Genomic DNA, 21,810 nt, shown 5'->3' on the forward strand with positions numbered 1-21,810 from the left:
CCGAGATCCCAGTACGGCAGAGCTAATCTGATCAGTTGCGCAGGGAACTGAGCTAATAACAGCAGCTAGTTAGCTGTTAACTAACTTCAGCAACAAGGAAAATTATTTGAAAGCTCCTGGCCCAAACGGTGTGTCAACATCCTGCCTGAAAATCTGTGCAGACCAGCTGGCCCCCATCTTCACCCAGATCTTCAACAGATCACTGGAGCTGTGTGTGGTTCTCTCCTGCTTCAAACGCTCTACAATCATCCTGGTCGCCAAAAAAACTCCATCTCTGGATTAAATGACTACAGGCATGTTGCCCTGACATCTGTAGTCATGAAGTCCTTTGAAAGACTGGTGTTGGCCCACCCGAAGGACATTACAGGCCCCTTGCTGGATCCCTTGCAGTTTGCCTACAGGGCCAACAGGTCAGTGGATGATGCAGTCAACTTGGGACTGCATTACATCCTGCAACACCTTGATTCTCCAGGGACATATGCAAGGATCCTATTTGTGGACTTCAGCTCGGCGTTCAACACCATCATCCCGGACATCCTCAGCACCAAACTCACCCAGCTCACTATGACAGCTTCCACCTATCAGTGGATCACAAACTTCCTGACTGACAGGAGTCAGCAGGTGTGGCTGGGGAACATCACATACAGCACCTGGACTATTAGCAATGGCGCCCCCACAGGGGTGTGTGCTCTCCTCCCTGCTCTTCTCCCTCTACACCAACGATTGCACCTCAGGAGACCCATCTGTCAAACCCCTGAAATTCGCTGATGAAACAACGGCATCGGCCTCATCCGGGACGGTGAGGAGTCCGCCTACAGACGGGAGGTGATCAGCTGGCTCTCTGGTGCGGTCAGAACAACCTGGAGCCTAACACGCTCAAAACAGTGGAGATAATTGTGGACTTCAGAAGGAGCCGCCCACTCTGTCCCCCATCACCAAACTCAACAGCCCTGTGTCTGCTGTGTCTGCTGTGTTCAGATGTTTCTGTGTTCCACTATATCTAAAGTGTGAGCCCAACACTGACACCATCATCAAGAAGGCCCAACAGAGGATGTACTTCCTGCACCAGCTCAGGAAGCTCAACCTGCCTAAGGAACAGCTGATCCACTTCTACACAGCTATCATCCAGTCTGTTCTCTGCACGTCCATCACTGTGCGGTTTGGATCTGCCACCTAAAAGAACAGGAGCAGACCACAACGGACAGTCAGGACTGCAGAAAAGATCATGATCCTCCATTCAGGACTTATACATTTCCAGAGTCAGGGAACAAGCAGGAAACATCACTGCAGACACAACCTGTTCCAGCTTCTCCCCTCTGGTAGGCGCTACAGAGCACTGTACGTCAAAAACAACAGACACAGGAACAGTTTCTTCCCACAAGCCATTACTCTTAACACTTATTATTTATTCAACATTGTCTATTTCAGTGCTGTTCATACTGTTCATATTGTCATATTGTATATTGTATGTACTGTATACAAAATCCACCTACCTCAAGTTCATAAAACCTGCACATAATACTTTTTCATTCCAGCATCCTTTGCACTATGCTCCATCGCATCACACATCCACCTCTGACATGTACATAATAATAATTTTTTATGATAATAATAATTTACTCCTGCATCCTTTGCACTCTGCTCATTGTACTATTGTCTCAATCTGTTTATAGTGATTCTGTTTCTGTTTATAGTGTGTAGATATTCTGTTCTCTCTACTGTATACTGTAGCCTTTCTGATTTGATTTGATTTTATCTTATTTTATAATTGTATTATTGTATGAGTAAGCACAGCGTGAGCAATGTACAATCCTGAGTCAAATTCCTCGTATGTGTACGATACTCTCTTGTCTTCATTTTCATCTGGCATTGAAGGAATCCAAAAGTAAATAAAATCAGTTTACATTACTTTTATTTTGTGGTTCTTTTTGTTACTGATTACATTTTTTAACAAGTAGTTTGTAATTGTACCGGATTACATTTTTAAAGTAATCCTCCCAGCACTGTTTCCTGGTTGGTCCTGTCTCTGTTCTCTGCCCAGGTTTTGTTCTGTTAAGCAGTCGGTCCATGTTTTCTGTTTTAGGGTTTTGTTCCTTGTCTTGTGTTCTGTCTCATATCTTAGTTTTAGTCCTGCATTTTAATTCTGTGTCTTAGTTCATGTCTTTGTATTTACTCCTGGTTATGTGTGTTTTCCCTGTTAGGTTGCAGTTTATTTGTGTTATCTGTGATCTATCTGCTTGTGTTCTGGATTAGTTTGTTATTTATATTATTTTGATATGGTCTGTGTTTAGTGTTTGGTAACCTGCGTTCTGTCTGCTCCGCATATGATCTCTCTGCCTTCCCATGTGTCTGTGTCTGATTGCCCCCACCTGGTCTTAAATGTTTGCTTGTTCTGTTCAGTCTCTGTCCGGTCATTGCTGTGTGTAGCTTGAAGTGCTCTGTCTCGTTGATGTTTTTCCCCCTATTTGTTCGCATGTGGATTTCTGTGGATTACCCATTTTGTTGGATCACCTTGTTTTGTTTGGACTCTGTTAATTCTGGAAACTTTGAACTCAGCCGCTCTGCGAGTTAGTGTGCTCACCTTTTGTTGAAACCCTTCAAACTGTACCTGCTCTGCTCGGTGACCTGCATTTGGATCCTCCACTTCACAGCCACACACCAATTCATGACAGAGCCATAGCACTTGTACCATATAGGTAAATTGGTGATCTGGTTAATACTGAAGTGAAGAGCCAGGATAGATATACTGCTGGGTCTTGATTGCTGGATGGGAAACAACATGGGTAGGAACAGCAAGAACCAATTGGCAACAGGAGCAGGAGAGGATCACCATGTCCAGATAGACCACCCCCACCAAAGGTGTCATTTACACTGGGGACACTTTTGGAAATGGCTGATTTTGTCTCCGCCACTGTTTGAAAACATTCGCTAAACGTTTTCTGAAAAATTAGCTTACAACAAGAAATGTTAAATAGCAAATAAAAATTTGCACAATAGGAAAACATGAAATGCACTGTAAATATAGAAGAAACAGATCTGCCTTGTCCAAACAAAGTAAGTTAGGCTACAAAAACAAGCTACTGATCACTTTATTATATTGTATTATAATTATTATTAATATATTTGATAATATTTTTATGTCCTGAATTGTCACCGGCCATATGATTTTTGTTCACACACCTAATATGAGCCCCTAAATGTCCCCACCACTTTACAACTCAAAGTGATGCCTTTGACCCCGACACAGAGGGAAACAGACAGAAGACTGACAGGAACATAAAGAGATGGAGGATAAACGGCAGAGGACACAGGGAACAAGACAGAAATAATGCTGGACCATAACATTTTAACTTTTGCACTTTCATTTGTGTTTCAGTGGAGTCCCTGACCTGCAACAAATGCTGCTATTGTCTGTTGAGCCTCTGTTAAGCACTTCTACAGCAACCTGCAGCAACACCAGTATCTGCCTTACTGGAACAGCAAGTAATTCATCTCTTAATTGCTTACACTCTTTCCTTTGAAACATTACAGGACAGCACAGGCATGCTTTAATTAAAATCACTCCCAAATACTGTGACACCCAGTCACACATACAAACCAAACCTGGTACTCACATCCGGTCTTTATATGATTCAGTGTAGTAATTACTTAGTGTTTGTGTATATATTGTATAAAATCTTGTATAAGCTCTTAAATAATAGCAGCAATACCACAGTGGAAAATCAGTCATTCGTGCTAGTTAAAGGTAGTTGTAAAAAGTAGTGAAGTAATCAAAACTCATTTAAAATTTCACTGTTAGCATAAACCTTGTATTTTCAGTTTTTGCGGTGGTTAATGTTTTCAGATCAATAAAGGAAAAAGGCAACAAAAGAAATAATGAAGTGAAGGAAATCATGTGTTAAAATAAGGTATTAGTGATTGTATGAGCTTATCTGATGTTGAATGTAACATTTGAATCTGCAATTATGTTAAGTGTACCAAGTTACTTTCCACTATCTAACACAATGATTTGTCCCCAGGATTCTTGTCTGTGGGCTCCAACACCCAGAGCTGCCTTGTATCCACTGGCTGCAACGTGACCACCACCAGCAGCCTGCTGGGTGTCCCCGTGACCCAAACCAGCTGCTGTTCCACAAACCAACGCAACCCCACTCAGGTCAGTGGCGCTCCATCCACCAAGATGACCCTGACAGCTGCCACTGGTGTATCCGTCCTGGCCTCCATGTTGGGAAGCATACTGTGATATGCAAATTACAATAAGCAGGTAGCTGCTCCAACTGCTCTTGAAATCCATTTATAGTTTTGACACGTGCTGACAACAAAAGTTGTCAGTTGTCAAAAGTACAAAAATTGATTGATTTGAAAATAAAGACAAACATTGAAAAATGTGTGTTGCCTCTGCTACTTTCTCTTCTTTTAACATCAGCCATCCATCAATCCATTAGCTAAAATCGCTCATCCTTTAGAGTGTCGCTCCTGAGTGAATGCAAGCCCTCGCATCTGCCGTTTGCAACGTTAATAAAAATTCACACCACCCTACTAGACCTCACTCCACTGACACACAGCTAGAAGAAGTTACATAATAGTATAGACAACACACCACCGTGCATATAATCTGAGTGAAAACAGTGGGATCTGCATTTGTATTTATTACTTACATTACCTAACATCCAACATCATAGAAGTACTATACATTATTGTACTGCACTGTACAATCTGAGCAAAGGAAAGATATGTACTTACTACTTACTTTTCTCAATTTACGTTGTTACGTTAGAGTAGAAGAATCAAATGTGGTACTTGGCCACAGTTTTAGAAGATTCCCATCGAGGGAGGATCCAGTTTTTCAAAAGTACAACCATATTTTACTGTCAAGATAAAATAAAAATAGATTTGCTTTTAAAATGTATGTTAGCTTCATTGTACTTGCTTGTTGTGCCCTCTTGGATCTGGGGATCATATATTCCCTAAAATTCAGCTTGATAAAACACAAAAATGTATTTCAGAGGTATTTTCACGGTCATTGTGTAGCCTACTCATCCACGTTTATTACCAAACATCTCATGTAACCTATCATTCCTTTTAGAGACACAGGATGGGAAAATTTATTAATTCAGTGTTTCTATGGAATTATCTTTGAACTAGAGGGTCTTGTAGCTGAAGATGCAGTGTGAAGATTCATCTTGGAAACTCAGGAATTTTCTGCTTTACCAGCTAAGACTGGTACTGCTACAGCCATTTTACTAACATCACAAAGATAAAATGACCACAGAAGAGAGGAGAGAAGGTGGTTTTAAAGGTTGGTATAGAACATGAAATCACTGAGTGTGATGGTGGATCTTGAACTTCAACTTTGAATCTGTCGAGGAATCAAACAATGGAAATTAGGAGCAAGTCAAGTGTGTAACTCACTGTTACGGCACAAGTGTTCTATGTCATTCTCCTCAGTTTAGCAATGTAAAGCCCTGGCTGTGCTCTTGCACCCTTGTCCAATGAAAGAACTCAGTGGGAAGGATTGATTGATTATCTATTTAATCAATCACATCATTGCGTTCTCACCCACCTGTTTCTGTAACAGCAACGAGGCAAGCATGCAACTAGCTGCTGTGGACACTGTTGAGACAAAGAGAAGCACTCATTCACATTATTTCCTAAGTCCACAGAAGTGCTGAGTAACATTAAAACTACATCCATTAAAAACAGGAAGAGACCCAGGCTGTTGGCTCATTTTTACACACCTGCTTTGTGATCTGTGGCACCTATTGAAGAAAAACATGCACGCATTATACCAATTATTTCTGTAACACAAGTACTAGTCTCAATGTAGCAACTAAGCCATGGTAATTTTTTCAGCAAATGGTGCTAAACTAGCAACAGGGACATGGACACAGAAAAGTTTAAGTCACATCAACACTGAAAATACTCGCTTACCTTGAATACACAACGAAGTTGCACTGAAGAAGCACAGGCCAAGAGCACGAAGCGACGATTATTTCAAACAACTGTTGCGGGGTGGTTGCTATACATTCATGCCAATAAAGCTAATTTGAATTTAAATTTGAGAGAGAGAAAGCTAACCCTATAACCCAGAACATGGGTTACTCTTCGAAAAATAACCCAGAAACCCAAACAACCCAGGAATTGGGTCAAAATATTAGCCCTATAACTCAGAAAATGGTTACTCTCTGAAAAAATAACCCATAATTTTAACCCAACACAACTAACCCAGAAAATGGGTTGAAGAAATAACCCAGGAGTTTTTAGTGTGTATGTCTCACCTGCTAGTACCTTTCCAAATGATAAGCTGATAATACGTATCAGGCTTAAAACAGCCTCTATGCTTGACTCAAACTGATAACTCATACAGTTAAAACACAAAATAAAACACTAGCTAGCTTGTCTCATTTGAGGTCTGAATAGTAAAGTCATCAAATTCAGTGTCCCATATCACTATTTTCCAATCTAAACTATCCAGGATGTGTGCACCGTGTGCACATGTAGCCACAACAACCAGTCAAAATATAGTTAAAGGTAACTATGTATACTGCACTTTTGTTGCATAAACCTTTTACGGGCTTATCCCTACACCACAAATTGAGAAGAGTTAAATATTTGGTGTTTGTGAAATTTGAGTAACAGCAGAGTTAATTGTGCTCTGGATAAAGTCAAATCGTTGGTGTCAAAGTGTAATTGTATCAGTATTAACTCTCTTCTTTTGTTTTTTTTTATTTATTTTAACTCTAAACTTCTTACTCTTAACTCTGATCCTTGCTTATACTTGTGTGAAGTGTCCATGTCACCCCGCCATTATCTTCAAAGTTCAAATTGCAAAAAAACAAAGGGAGTTAGATGTCTCAAATGCATTTTGAATGTTAAAAATCTTTTCAGCCACTGTGAAGATATCAATATCTAAAGTCAGGAAAACCTTGAAAACCACTGAAAAGCTAAACATATGCCATAATAACCTTAAAGTGTGAGCTATTCCTCACCAGATCTGTGCTAAACTTCCCACCACCACCCTCCAGTATTTTGCTAATCCAGGGCACTGACAGATAGCTAATTATGCACTTTGTGCTAGCCGGGAGGTTTTCCACCAATGATGATATTTGCAGTAAAGGCACAAAAACAACTTTTCATGTGGATCCTCAAAAGTTTTCAGTCATTTTGTTTTCTACACCCCTCATGCATGCATATTTCATTGATGACATTGCTCAGAAACCCATCTATAAACAGATAAAGTTAGCTAAAGTGAGTAATGATTAAACAGTAGAAATAGTTATTAAAAGCAATGGATAAAACAGGTAGCCAAAAGTAAAAGATACAGCTGAAATAAGTCGAAAAGTAATGGAAACTGTAAGAAACCGTGAGCTAAAATGTATGGCTAAACAGCTACAGTAGTAAGTTAAAAGTAAGAAAAAGTTGAAATAGCTAATCTTGAAAGTAAGCAATAGATGAAATAGCTCTTGTTACACAGTACAAACTTCACCAATGAAAATAAACAATGATGACATGATGGATGATGCGGATGACTTTAGCTCATCTGATAGGGCTGTGGGGGTACGTTAGACAAACAGGGTTGGGAGCCACTTTCCTACTGTGAAGGACTGTACTGTAATACTTTCAATTCTTGTTGCAGGAATGTGTCACCCCTTACAAACTTCCTTATCACTACTGTTGATAATACTGTGTAATACTGTGCGTATTGCTGATAAAACTCCCCACTATATAAAGACGTTGACCAAGTCATTGTTCCTCAAACTTTAATTCCACAGCTTCTGTAACAGTAAGATTAAAAAAACAGAGGTATTTTCACCTGAAGGCAGAACTAAGAACATCACGATGAACAAATTTCTGTGGAGCTGTGCAGCACTATTGACTCTGTTTGTTACAGGTAGGACATTTTTACTGTATTTTGTAGATGGATAGCAAAACCTTTAACTTTTAGAGTCCCCTTTGTCTCAAATAAGGATCATTAAGATTTTGAGCTTGTGAAATCATGGTAAGAAACGATTTCAATGCCTCTGGTTTGATAAAATAGTTATTTAGGCGTACAGGCTTTACAATTATTTATTTTTAAATTATCATTTCTATTTCACAAACTCAAAATCTTCTTGACCCTTATTTGAGCCCATACACAGTGACAAGGTAATGAAAATGTTTCTGCGTGTATGTCAGAGTAGGACTGTGCTGTAATTTAGTTAATTTAATTTAAAATTGTGTTATGTCATTTGATGTGTTGTTTGTAATCTAAAAAATAATGCAGTGCAGGACATATGAATTCAAAGCAGGATGTATGAAATGCCACACCTTTATTTGAGGCACATATACCATCTGCCGTGGTTATAAAGGGTCAGTTTGCCAATAAATTACAAAATATCAAAATCTTTTGTTACATACTTCTAGTTGTATTTGGAAAATAGTTTTGGTTTTATTTTAACAGCCTTTGATAAAACACACTGCACACACACTTTTTATGGTGTATATGGAAAGACAAGTTTCTGTCGAATGTAATTTTTCAATGCTTGAGTACCACAAAACAAATTCCATGTGTTAGGATGGAGGCAAATAAAGCAAAGGAAACTATAGCTATCCGTATGTAGCTTAAAAATTGGTGTGCTGTCTCGTATAGCTTGGTACAAAGTCATATCCTGCATTGAATTATGCTTTATTTGCAGTCGGTGTTCACCTTGAGGTGTTATGAATCAAGCTCTTAGTGTGTACTTTGTGATTACAGCAGGCACTTGTTTGATAAAGGTGGAACTAAATGGATTGATATGTGTTGCCACTGTTTTCACTTTGTTTCCTTCAGTATGTGACAAGTGATTGACACTGATATCCAAACGTGTTATTCTTTACTATTTCCTATTTGCTTGTTGTCTCCTCTCCCACAGTTGAGTCCCTCACCTGTAACACCTGTAGTCTGAACATCCTCGGCTACTGCTTCGAAGATGCTCCTGTAAATTGCACCAAAAATCAGACCATGTGCTACAGTGGAGTTGCCAGTAAGATGAAGAGCAGAATGACTGATCAGTCATTTTTGCATGATTACAAAAATGCATTTAATTTTCAAATTTTTTACTCTCTGAATTGGCCTGCTGGGTTTGGCACATTTGTATTTAAAGATAATATGTGTTATCTTTTACACTGCCACTGAACCAGGGTTGCTGTACTCTAAACACAATAATAAAACATAAAATACCAGGCAAGAATTTGATCTGATTAAGATTATTTAAATATATATTTAACATCACCATCATGTATCAGTAACTTAAAGGGATAGTTTGGGATTTTTTAAGTGGAGCAGTACAATACTTGAAAAATCTAGTTCAAGCATGTAATTTATGTATAATTATTTATCAGGATTTTGAATACCTGACAGGGCCACAAACCTAAATTTACACCCCAAAGACTAGCTTTTTGACTAGCTAGGTTTTTGATTATTTCTACCCTCTTTTAATAATTAATTTAACTTTTCCATTATATTTTTTGTGAATTTCATCTCCATAAATGCTGACAGGTTAGCGATAAACTGATTGACGCAAGTATCTCAAATTAGGTTCAAGTTTCCATCGGGAATGGCCAAACATCCAGAATACTTTTGGCCACATGTGTTTTTTGAACATTTCACACTTGAAATATTATATAATTACATGTGGTTTTGCATAAATATATTACATTTAGCTAAATTTGTAATTTTATGTAATATATCTAATATATAATAAACAATCAAACATAAACGTATTTAGTACAAAAATATCAAAATCAGCTGTCCAAACTCTTCTTCAAGTCATTAAAACACCTAAATTCCCAGACACAATACTGAGAACATAACTTCTGTGTCTACAGCTACAGCCCTGCTTTATGACTGTTATCGGCTCCAGTCATTTAAAAAAAAGAATCACATTAAAGTTTCTGTGTCTCATCTTTGCTCTCTGCAGAGTTTAGTGCCGACCTGCCGGACATCTATTCACGAGACTGCATAGAACCATCCGCCTGCAAAAACGACACAGGCTCCATCCTGAATGTTAAATACACCATCACCAGAAAGTGCTGCCACACTGACCTGTGCAACAGAGCTACTGCCATCCAGCTGCCTCTGACTGCAGCTCTGGGTGCTGCTCTGGTGGCAGTTTGGAGCCAGTGGGGCCTTTAAGAAAGAAAGAGGAGTTGCTGCGCATAATTTAAAAATTCAATCACGTTTGTGTCCTTTATTTTCTTGAAAATGCTTTAAATAACACTTTAAGTATGTCAGTGTCCCTCTGATGTATAATTGAACTGGCTACTTAATGGTCAAGTTTGGAGTCTTTACAGCACCATGTGAGTTACTGTAGGACTCCATTTACTGTACAAGTAGTGTGTACCTGTAAATACTACATCAGGACTGAATATCCATGATTTGCTATGTAATTCTTTTATATTTTACCCATTATTATTATATGTAATAATGTATTTCAAAACCTTCCCAGACATGCATGAGTCCATTATAGGCTAGATTTTGTTGGGAATTACATTGATTAAGTGCTAAAGGGCAGCTATATCCTAATACTGATTATTGCACCAATAAATCAATAAAATGTGTGTTTTATTTGAAACAACGACCTACTAAATAATTCACACTAAATGATATACTAACATAATTTGTAGGAGGTTGAGGTATGACTAAAGGCTGAAGGCAAAAAACAAAACTTTAAATTTGTTGTTATTTTTACTTCGGTTTTTGACTTGTGGACTTGACTTGTTAATTAGTGAGCTTTAGAGGGTGGATTGTGTTACATTTTCCAGATCCAGGCTAGCTGTTTTCCCCTGTTTCCAGTCTTTATGCTAAGCTAAGCTAATCGGCTTTATTACTGGACAGGCATGAGAGTGGTATCAACCTTCTCATCTAACTCTCAGAATAGTCACATTTCCAAACTGTTCTCTTAAAAACCATGATTTGTAGCTGGTCTGTTAGATGCAAATAATGTTTTGAGGGCTTTTTCATTAAACTTACAGCTTAAATTTAAATCTGAAATCTCATTTCTATTGTCTGTTTCAATTTCTGTTCTATAAGTGGGCCATTGAATTCCGATTATTTGATCTTACATTTCTGAAGGTGATCATATGCCATTCTTTTTTAGCTCCAGACCATAAACATAAAGAGTGTCTCATCATTGCTTTAACAAAGAATCCAAATATTTGTTGAGGAATTGCTTTATTATTGAAGCTTTGTTCTCCAAAGCTTTTAAAAATAGTTGACAATAAGCCATGGGTTCACAATGGTTTAAATGCAAGCGCAAATAAATATGTACACACGCACACACACAAAGTCATCTATCATCTCTTTTTCTCTGTTTGTTTTAATAGAATTCACTCTTGTCAAAAAAACCTGTTTTTGTTTTTTCAAAATGCAGTCCACATTTTATATAATAGTGACTGACAAATGAAAATCAATGTCAACATTATTCTATTTTTTGTATTCAGCGACCAATCCAATCCCCGATGGCAGACATAAAAACAGATGCGGAGAGCTGATGAAATCCACTTCAGACACTCACCTGTTGAGTCTTTTTGACTGCCTCTGTTGCATTGAGATCTTCTTATTTGTGCTGATAATTTCTCGATAAAATACACATCTGTGGATAAGCAAGATGAAAACATTCATCTGGGTGTGTGCAGCATTGATGGCAATCTTTGTTACAGGTAAGATCACCAAACAGGAGGCACTCTTATCTATTGTGTTGACAAATAGGAACATTATCTCTAAATGTGATCACTAAAGCAGCCTTTCAAAAATATAAACTTTGAATGCTTTATGTTAAAAAGACATTTAATGTTACTGAAATGATCAGAATGGAGGTATAAATAGTACAAAATGCTGACAAAATTACTTACCAGTTTAAGGACTTCATCCCAAAATGTTAATTTAGATCTTAATGATGCGGTTTAAATGTGATGATTCTTTCCTTACTGAGAACAAGTTACCTCATTTTACATGAAACTATTGTATTCTACATGTTTTATCTACATTATATGGACAAAAGTATGTGGCCACCACTATCATAATTTTGGTTGGGGCTGTATTTTCATGGTTGGGTCTTTGTTAAGGGAAATCTTAATGCTACAACAGTCTGTTTTTGGCCTTTACTGTTGCAATAAGATAATTCCCCCGTGCACAAAGCCAGCTCCATACAGAAAAGGTTTCCCCAGTATGATATGGAAAAACTTGACTGGCCTGCACAGAGCCCTGACCTCAACTCTATCAAACACTTTTTGGATGAACAAGAACGGAGATTGCGAGCTGACCTCATAAATGCTCTTCTGGATGAGTGGGCAAAAATTCCCACAGACACACACAGCCTTCCCAGAAGAGTGAAAGCTGTTATAGCTGCAAAGGCGGGACCAACTCTATGAATGCCTATGGATTTAGATGTCAAATGATGTCAAAAATGCTCCTGTAGATATAATGTGTAGGTGTCCCAGTACTTTTGGTGGTGCATTTTCTTACACGTCTGAGTGTATCCACTGCCAATCATAAATCCAGTTTCTGATAAATATTAGTTTTACTAACAAAGATAAGGCTATTTGGGGGTTTAATTGCATGAAGAGCAGTTCACAATCTACAGTTAACAGTTTTTCTTATATTTTTATACACTAAAGTATTAAACGTTAAAGTATGTCTGTTTGTAGGCAAACTAAAGAAATTAAAATAAAAAGGATTTAGTATTTTGTGTAGTAAAAAGCTTTGAAACAGAGACTGCCCTCACAAGAAGAATGGCAACAGCAGTTTCTGCACCAAAATCATAATGTTACAAAATGTGTTTCCCTTTAACTGATAAAGACCTGCAGTGGCTTTTGTTTTTATGACGTGAGCAAACAAGGAAGTCAGAAGATGTTTTTTTAAATACTCAGAATATTTCACAGAGTTCGGCTGGTGTCTGTTTAAAACATTTTCCCCGTGGGGGATTTTCTGCTGACACATTACCTGCATAACAGGAGACATGTGACAACACAACACTTTTTTCTTTGAGGTAGTGCTTAAAGTTTATGTTTTTTATTGTAATGCACAGTATATATCCTTATTGTCATATTTGAGCCTACTTTTTGTAATTTTCATAAAGTTGGTATTATCATCCATTTACAGCAATTGCAAGCATTCCCTATGATGATTATATTTTACCCTCTAAAAGTGAAGGTTATTTTAAGAAAGTACAGAACTGTATCAAGCTTGCGAAAATTAGACTACTACTACAGTCTCTATTAAAACGTTTTAGATAATATGGAAACCCAACACTTCTGCTTAATGGATGTTTTTGTTGATGTTTTGTAAAATTGTAAGAGCAAATCTGTGTATGATTAAATTGCCTAAAAATATTTCATGTCAACAGAAATAATGCATATAGCAATAATGCTAAAAAAAAACATTGACATTGTTATTGAACGTATGTTTATATTTAACACGTATGTTTATATTATATTTCTGATTATGATGACCACTTTGATGATGATTATAAGCAAGAAAGAAGATGACCAGGACAGTGGTCATTTGTTGTGTAATGATGGTTTCATGACACAGTTTGGTGTTTCATCCCTAATGCATCTAAATTATTTTTCTTAGAAGAAAGTCCTTCTCCCTCACTTTAACTCTTTCTACAGCCTTTTCTCTCTTCTCCATGCTATCCTAAATCTCTGCTTCCCTCTGGAGTACAGGTGAATCCCTAACCTGTAACACGTGCAGAGTGGCGATCGCAGGAAAATGTCTGTTCAGCTCCACTGAGACCTGCAATGCCTCTCAGCCTAACTGCTACTGGGGAAAACTGGGTGAGTAACACTTCAGTGATCATCTGCGACCCTCTTCAGTCCTAGTGTTGGGTCGTTCACTAGTACTCATTCAAAACTATATAACTCATCTTTTGGGTTAACTTAACTGAGTCACTTCCTGAAATGATCTGTTCAATTTTCAGTCAGTTGTGAGCGAGCACTCACTGAGTGACCAAGTCATTTGTTTTCAGGAGGAATGAGGTGTACTCAAGACCGCAAATATGCTACTGATTCAGATTTCTAACATTTAACTAGAATGATTTAACAACATTGGTCCTGGACTTCAATCCTATATGTCATTATCAAGATTGATATTATATGAATAGGCTAACATGTAATGCTGCTGCGAGCAGTGGTGCACGCACACACACACACTTATAATGTTACAGTTTTGAAAAGAGGACAGCCATAATGATTTTATAATATGAATGAAGTACCTTTGGTTTTGGTTTATAGAGTTTGTGGCGTGGTTGCATTGTTGTGTTGTTTGCCTGAGACCAAGTTAGGACACAATATGAGAGATGGGATTGTATCATAGAGTACATAAACACAATTGCTGTACTCACTAGATTTCAAATACATTTAAAAAAATTTTTATCTTACCACCTTTTGTAGTTTACAATGCGTGGTGAAACATGTAATATGAAAAAACGCGTGGCTGACCCTGAGACAGTCTCAGATCCTCTTACTAAGAGGGAATGATGCGTGTTCAGTGATTTGTTCACTGAAGTAAAACAACCAAACCTTAAACTGAAAATGTATTTGCCTGATTTTCAAAATATTTACATCTGCCCAGCTCAATATCTGGCACAAGTGCACCAGTAAAAGATCTCCTGCGTAACACCGCTTAGGTAACAGCTCATTGCGGTTAATATAGCAAAATACACAGTAGATAACAGACTAGCTGTCCATCCATCCATCCACTATCTAATGTATAACCACAAAGTTACAAGTAGATTATTGGCCCCCTAAAATACTCAAGTAAAGAGTTAACGAACAGTTATTAAAGCAATGTGAAAATTTACCATTCCCAAAAGAAACAAATCTTTTACTCATCTGTGTTACTTGTAACGAGTTACTACCCACCACTGGTTGCATGGGCCCAGTTAAGGGGATATTAAGAAGGTGAAATCAATGACAATAATAACAGTGTCCACGCTGGTGCTTTTGCTGCATGAGATGAGAAGCTCCTGACAGTGGTGGGGGCTTGTCTCTGCAGAAGACACAGACGTGGACTGAATCTGACCTTTTCTTTTTTGCCACACTCAAAACACACAAGCCAACTTTATTCGAAATGTTCATCTAAACAACAAAGATGCATGCCGCTACACCCTCTGTCCCCCCTCCCCCACTTGCTCTGCAACAGCACAAACTATATGATGCTGCTGAAGAGGAAAAACCTGTTCTGACAGTACAGATGGAGGTGTAGCCAAATGTCCAACACACCTACAGGCTCACCTCTGAGCGCTTCAACAATGATTATATAAATATATAGAGACCAACGCAGGACTTGTAAAAAGAACCATACCAGTGTTTTTTGCATGTTTTAGGCCGTTTTCTACATATAACATATACAATTTTCCAGAGTAAAAGCTTTAATTTATATACTATACACCGTCCCTTAAAATATTTTTGTCACACAATAATCAACTGATTTTCTGACTACATGACTCATGAATACAGTATTGTTGAGAAATCAAAAGGCTATTTGTTTGGATTATGTAGCCCCCTCAACAATGCACCAACCAGGATGACTTTTCAAAACAGACAGTGCTTCTGTATTACCACATAAGTAAAAAATATCTTTGACACATTCAGTTGGAGAAAAAAACTATGTATGTCACAATCATATTAGTAGAAATGACTATACGTTCCATGTGATTGATATCTTAAGCAAGTTTCTAATTTAGTGTGTAATGTGTCACCACATTAGCCAACACAAGCTCACCTACCATGTTCAGAGATCAAAAATGTAAATGAATCTTGCTGAGATTTAGATGAGAAGACTCCCACTTCCCACTCTCCTGTCTGTATGCTAAACGTGAAGCTAGCAAGCTGTCAATTAGTTTAGCTTAGCATAAAGTCAGAGAAAGAGAAAGGGGGAACCAGCTTGCCTGGCTCTATAAATGATAAGCTCACTAATTATTATTATGTTGTGTCTCATTTGTTTAGTCTAAACACAAACAGACTGTTAGACAAGAAAAAGTTATTGAACGAAACTCCCCATAAAAGATTTTTTTTATATTATATTTCTGATTATGGGATTTTTTTTTCATTTGTTTGTGTACAGATTAAACAAACATGATATAAGATGTGTGTTACTGAGCTTAAGAGAGCTGGTACAGAGTAATGGCTAGCTGTTTCCCCCTGCTCTGTTCCTCATGCTAAGCTAACCATCTCCTGGCTTTGGCTTCATATTTAGCGTATAGACATGAGAGTAGTATCAGTCTTCTTATCTAACTCTCAGCAAGAAAGTGAATACGCATATCTTCCAAAAAATACTATAAAAATGGAAATTACTATATGTCATACATTTGTATTATAAAACTAAGCATCAGTACGTTCTTAGAAATACTGGACCATAACTTACCAGTTGGTACAGTTGGTAAATGTTATAGTATTACTTCTTTAACCTTGAAGTAACCAGGTTCAGTAAAGACAGTGAGTTAGACTGCTGCTCCTTAACACTCTTTCAGCTTTCAGCCATTGTTCTTGTTGCTATTTGTCTGTGTTGTGAAAGATACACAACTCAACAAACCTGCCATGCAAAAAGGAAACAGTAGTATAAACCCTCTAATATCACACGCACACAGACAAAAAGTACATTTTTGTCATATATTGGACATAGTAAACATAAATATTCACATGGTAGTATAGTGTAGTAGTAGTAGAAAGTAAATGCATTTACTCTTTTTTACTCTTTAAGGACTATGTTTACTTTAGTGGGTTTTTTTGTACTATATTTTACTTGTACACTCCACTCCACTACATTTCAGTGGAACATATGGTGCTTTTTTACTTCACTGTGGTTTATGTGGTAGATTAAGATTTTACTTAGAATAAATAGAATGTCAAATTAACTCCACATCAATCAGAATCTGATTTATTCTTCGAAAAAATTAGTCTTCTTGTCCTCCTTCAGCCTTCAACATTAGTAGTCTGATGAGCCTGGAGACCCGAGGCTGCCTGGTCTCATCACTCTGCAACAAAACTGAAACGGGAGCCCTCCTGACTGCAGGTTACACCATCACCAAGACTTGCTGCAGCACTCACCGCTGTAATGGAGCCACATCAATACAGCACCCTCTCGTGGCTGCTTTGGGCACCGCCCTAATGGCAATGTGGAGCATCTGAGGCCTTTAAAACTAACAAAAAAGATCCTCTTCATGACTGGGTGAGGTCTTTGTATGCAAGCATGAAATACAAGCTTTGCCACACATGATTAACCTTGAACACACACTGTCATATTGTAACAATCCTGTTATTATAGCATCTATGCCTGAAGATAATATAGACACAGTATAAAATCTCAATGTAATAACTTATTGTTCAGCCCATGCATCTTAAATAAAATAAAATGTATAAGTGCATGAAACCTGGAACAGAATGTTTATAAATTAGGTGAATAAATAATAAAAAATGTTTGTGCTAAAACTTAATGACTGTAGTTTTTTCTCCAGGCTGTGAAAGTCTTATCTGATGGAGTTTTCCAGTAAATGCCAGAGACTTAAGCAGCTAGAACACAAAACCTGATGAACCTCATACTTGCATGTTGCTTCTTCAGTGAATCTTTCTTGAAACCAATTCCTTCTCAGAAGCTAACTTGACTGAGACCGGTTTTTAGATCTTTAAGTTTGTTTTTAAAAAATGTGTTCACTTTGTAACCCCAAGGTGAATCGCTATATGGAAAGCTGTGACTGTTCCTGACTGCTTTCATTGCAGCAGATACGCTGAAAAAATGAGAATGAATTTATGAAATACACTGTAAAATAAACAGAATTTTCTCGTAGCAGTTTGATTTATGAAAGAGCAGTAGAACAAATGTCATTAAAGATATCTGAATAACAGCTTCAAAAATTTAAATCAAAACAAGGTTCTTAGAACAATACAAACTGGCATTATTGACCATGAAACCTCCAAACTTTGTTGCTGATTAGGTTACAGTTAATCTGGCTATCACACACTATTTTCTTATTTCTTTTCATCGAACAGCACAGTGACTGAACTTGTCAAAGTCAGTGCCCTCTTGAAATATGTGAGACGTGTCTCTTAGGAAGTGATGTCACATGTAATAATGCAATATACTGTAAATACACTACAAAGATGGACATTTACTTACAATATATAAAAAAGCATAATAAAACAAAACATAATGAAATAGCATTACCAAATTAAATAATAATCAAAAGCATGACTAATACTAAGTTGGGACTTCCTAAATACTTCAGGAACTTTATATCCTCATTAAAACCTACTTACAACAAGCAATACGTCTAAATAATGTAAAGATATTTGTTTAATTACACTGACTACATTCTTGACCTTGGAAACAGCAGTGGGCAAAACAGTCTCACATCAAAGTCCATTATGTACGTAGCTGTTTTGGAGCTTTTGACTTTATGATAAAACTTCATCAGTACCTATTTATCGAGCATCAGTGGTATAATTGAGATGAGGTGCCTGCGCAGAGCCCCAAGGATACTAAAAGACAGAACCCACCCAGCCACAGCCTCTTCACCTGCTGCAGATCAGGTTTTTCTCTGAGTGGCATAAAGGGAACTACAAACTTTCATTATACAACCATGTTATAAAATGACAAAAAAATAATAAAAATATAGACTGTTTGCACTTCTTCTTCTCATGAACGTGATAACTCAGTTATGCCTTGAGGGAATTTCTTTAAATTTGGCACACTTGGATTCAAGGATGACCTGATTAGAATGGTCAAAAGTCAAGGTCACTGTGCCCTCACAAGGTAATTGGTACTATTGTATTTTCTTGTTTGCATTTTAATTTGTTGGGTTATGACCTGGCTCAGAAGGCCACAACAAAATGGAGACACACGATGGTAAACGGTTAGCAACATATGTTTATGTAACAGAGTCAATTAGTGAGGGGTTCAAATCTCCAAATAGTCAATTACCAATTGCAATGGGTCTCCCCACTTAATAAAATTATACAATTTAATAAAAAGTGAGTATTTATTTAAACAATAAAAAAAATAAGATGTGGAAGCCAATACTGCCAGAGATGCTAAGGGATAAAAACAGTTAAAAACACCTCAGCATCTACAGGGGCCAGACCTGCCGGGGGAGGGGGGGTTACCTGTGGGTCACCCAGGTGCCTTGACACCACCACTCACACTGGTGCACAGCCACCTAGACACAGCAAGATACACAAACATCACACAATAAAACTAACTAACCTGGAGGATTTTTAGCAGAACTTCCAGAATTTGTATCTACTCTGGTTTTAAATTATGACAGAATTGTTCTCTGTGGCTATTTTAATATTCATGTTGATGACCCCACCAATGTTTATGCAACTGACTTTTTAAATATAACTACTTCTTTTAACTTTAAATAACATGTCTATGGGCAAACACATAACCGTGGTCATACACTGGACTTGGTTTTTACCCTGGGTGTCAGCATTTCCTCTGTGGAATTAGTGGACTTGACCATGTCTGACCACAAATGTATAGTTTTTAACTGTGAATCACTAGTTACTCAATCTGCCTCACCAAGCACTTCCTGTTCTTGCATCCTTAATGAACAAAGCATTTCAAAGTTTTGCACATTGTTTCAGAGCCAAAGCCAACACCTGACTGATTCCAACACCAACGACTTGACTGATCACTTCAATCAAATTTGCTTGTCATCCCTAAATACTATTGCTCCTCTAAAGGTTAGACCTAAACCTACAGCTCGTAAGCAACCCTGGATAAACAACAGCATTCGCAGCCAAAAAAGGGAATGCAGGAAAGCAGAGCGCAGATGGAAAAAACAGTCTCCATGTCCATTACCTCATTCTGAATTATGTATTATCTAACTACAATAACATGGTTAAGGATGTGAGAACACGCTATTTTTCTGAACTCATTTCTACACATCAACATAATCCTAGGTTTTTATTTAAGACTGTGGATCTGCTGGCAAACCCAACCCCTCCTTGTGCTTCAGCTGGAAGTAATTATGATTGTGAATTGTTTTTATCTTATTTTAATGATAAGGTGGTGTCAATCAGAGCCTCTATTACCCCCTCTTCCTCTTACCCTGAGGTCCCTCACAGGCAACAAGAGAGTTTTAACCAGTTTTATCCCATTGACTTGTCTGAGCTTTTAAAAACAGTATCACAAATGAGAGTGTCCTCCAGCCCACTTGATGTAATACCTGCAAAGTTTTTACTGAAAGTAATGGATTCTGTTGGGCCCCATTTGATCTCTGTTTTTAACAGCTCCCTATCTACTGGTTGTGTCCCTGATTATTTTAAACCTGCCTGTGTGAACCCACTTTTTAAAAAACCTGGTTTAGATCCCTCCCTCCATCAAAATTTTAGACCCATTTCAAAACTACATTTTATAGCAAAAATTTTAGAAAGAATTGTGCCCAAACAACAGCTCACTGTACTGGACAATAACAAAATATTTGAAAAGTTTCAATCTGGTTTCAGGAAGTACCACAGCACTGAGACTGCCCTGCTTAAAGTCACCAATGACCTTTTAATGTCTGGTGATGAAGGTATGTGCTCAGTCCTGTTACTCCTGGACCTTAGTGCTGCTTTTGACACCATTGATCACACCATCATGTTAGACAGACTGAGGCACTGGGTGGGGATCTCTGGTTCTGCCCTAGAATGGTTTTCATTCTACCTGTCAAATAGGAAGTTTTGCGTGTCTGTAAACAACTATGTCTCTTCGTTCTGTCCAGTTAAATATGGTGTGCCTCAGGGGTCGGTCTTAGGACCCATTTTGTTTTCCTTGCATCTTCCCCTTGGACACATTGTTCAGGCACATGGTGTTTTTTTTTCATATTTACGCTTATGACACACAGATGTATTTGCCGGTCAGATCCACAGACCCAGGCATGCTGAGTTCACTTACCGACTGCCTCTGTGAAGTCAAAAATTGGATGTCAAATAATTTCCTCCAGCTGAACTCAGACAAAACTGAGATCCTAGTAATTGGGTCCCAGCAGATGGAAAATACTGCCATCTGCTAGTTCCCTAGTAAATCACATTAAGCCTGTGGCAAAGAACCTTGGTGTCTGGCTTGATGGAATTTAAATTTTGAGCAGCACACCACAAAGCTTGTTCAATCATGTTTTTACCAGCTTAGAAATATAGCAAAAATACGATCTATGTTAACTTTTAAGGACACTGAAACCATTTTACACGCCTTCATCTCATCAAGCCTGGATTGTTGCAACAGCCTTTTCACTTGTTTAACCCAAAATCTACTGATCGACTCCAGACTGTCCAGAACTCAGCTGCCAGGCTTTTAACCAGAACTAAGAAATATGACCACATTACTCCTATTTTAGCTTCATTACACTGGCTAACAGTATGTTTTAGAATTGACTTTAAAATTTTGTTGATCACTTTTAAAGCTCTTCATGGCCTCTCACCTTGTTATATTTCTGACCTTTTAGTCCCATACACACCAGCACGTACCTTGTGCTCCTCAGGCAGCGGTCTGCTGTCTGTTCCAGAGTCTTGACTGAAAACTAAAGGGGACAGAGCGTTTGCTGTCAGGGCCCCGAGGCTCTGGAACCTGCCTGAGGAAGTCAGTGAAGTCCCTTCTTAAAACATACTTTTGTAGGAGAGCCTTTCCCGATTTTATTTGATTCTATTTTTATTTGATTTTATTTATTTATTTATTTATTTTTAAATATATTTTATATTTATTTTAAACGTGTATTTAAGTGTTTTCTTGTTTTTAGCATGTAATTGTTTTTATGTGTTTTATTGTTTTTCACTTGTGAAAGCACTTTGTAACTGGTTTTTGAAAAGTGC

At 37.7% G+C, this 21,810-nt stretch overlaps 2 protein-coding genes across 2 annotated transcripts; both read left to right on the top strand.

Annotated features, from left to right (window-relative positions):
- Window positions 1–7,765: 7,765 nt before the first annotated feature.
- On the top strand, window positions 7,766–11,004 carry LOC123976895 (protein Bouncer-like). Its single transcript, XM_046059288.1, has 3 exons — window positions 7,766–7,891; window positions 8,892–9,002; window positions 9,939–11,004. The coding sequence occupies exons 1-3, from the start codon at window positions 7,840–7,842 to the stop codon at window positions 10,151–10,153; spliced, it is 378 nt and encodes a 125-aa protein (XP_045915244.1). The 5' UTR covers window positions 7,766–7,839; the 3' UTR covers window positions 10,154–11,004.
- A 537-nt stretch (window positions 11,005–11,541) lies between these two features.
- Window positions 11,542–17,157, top strand: lye (lymphocyte antigen-6, epidermis). The gene is made up of 3 exons (XM_046059116.1): window positions 11,542–11,679; window positions 13,687–13,797; window positions 16,940–17,157. Exons 1-3 carry the CDS (start codon window positions 11,628–11,630, stop codon window positions 17,149–17,151), a joined length of 375 nt encoding a protein of 124 aa, XP_045915072.1. The 5' UTR covers window positions 11,542–11,627; the 3' UTR covers window positions 17,152–17,157.
- Window positions 17,158–21,810: the final 4,653 nt, after the last annotated feature.

This window comes from Micropterus dolomieu, linkage group LG09 (assembly GCF_021292245.1).
Source record: "Micropterus dolomieu isolate WLL.071019.BEF.003 ecotype Adirondacks linkage group LG09, ASM2129224v1, whole genome shotgun sequence".
NCBI classification, from domain to species: Eukaryota; Metazoa; Chordata; class Actinopteri; order Centrarchiformes; family Centrarchidae; genus Micropterus; species Micropterus dolomieu.

What these genes read in the sequence shown, in the direction of transcription:
- LOC123976895 (XM_046059288.1), top strand. Translation starts at nt 7,840, where the DNA reads ATGAACAAATTTCTGTGGAGCTGTGCAGCACTATTGACTCTGTTTGTT. An exon ending in ATTGACTCTGTTTGTTACAG is followed by an intron (nt 7,892 to 8,891) that starts GTAGGACATTTT and finishes CCTCTCCCACAG; the next exon opens with TTGAGTCCCTCACCTGTAAC. An exon ending in GTGCTACAGTGGAGTTGCCA is followed by an intron (nt 9,003 to 9,938) that starts GTAAGATGAAGA and finishes TGCTCTCTGCAG; the next exon opens with AGTTTAGTGCCGACCTGCCG.
- lye (XM_046059116.1), top strand. Translation starts at nt 11,628, where the DNA reads ATGAAAACATTCATCTGGGTGTGTGCAGCATTGATGGCAATCTTTGTT. An exon ending in GATGGCAATCTTTGTTACAG is followed by an intron (nt 11,680 to 13,686) that starts GTAAGATCACCA and finishes TCTGGAGTACAG; the next exon opens with GTGAATCCCTAACCTGTAAC. An exon ending in CTGCTACTGGGGAAAACTGG is followed by an intron (nt 13,798 to 16,939) that starts GTGAGTAACACT and finishes GTCCTCCTTCAG; the next exon opens with CCTTCAACATTAGTAGTCTG.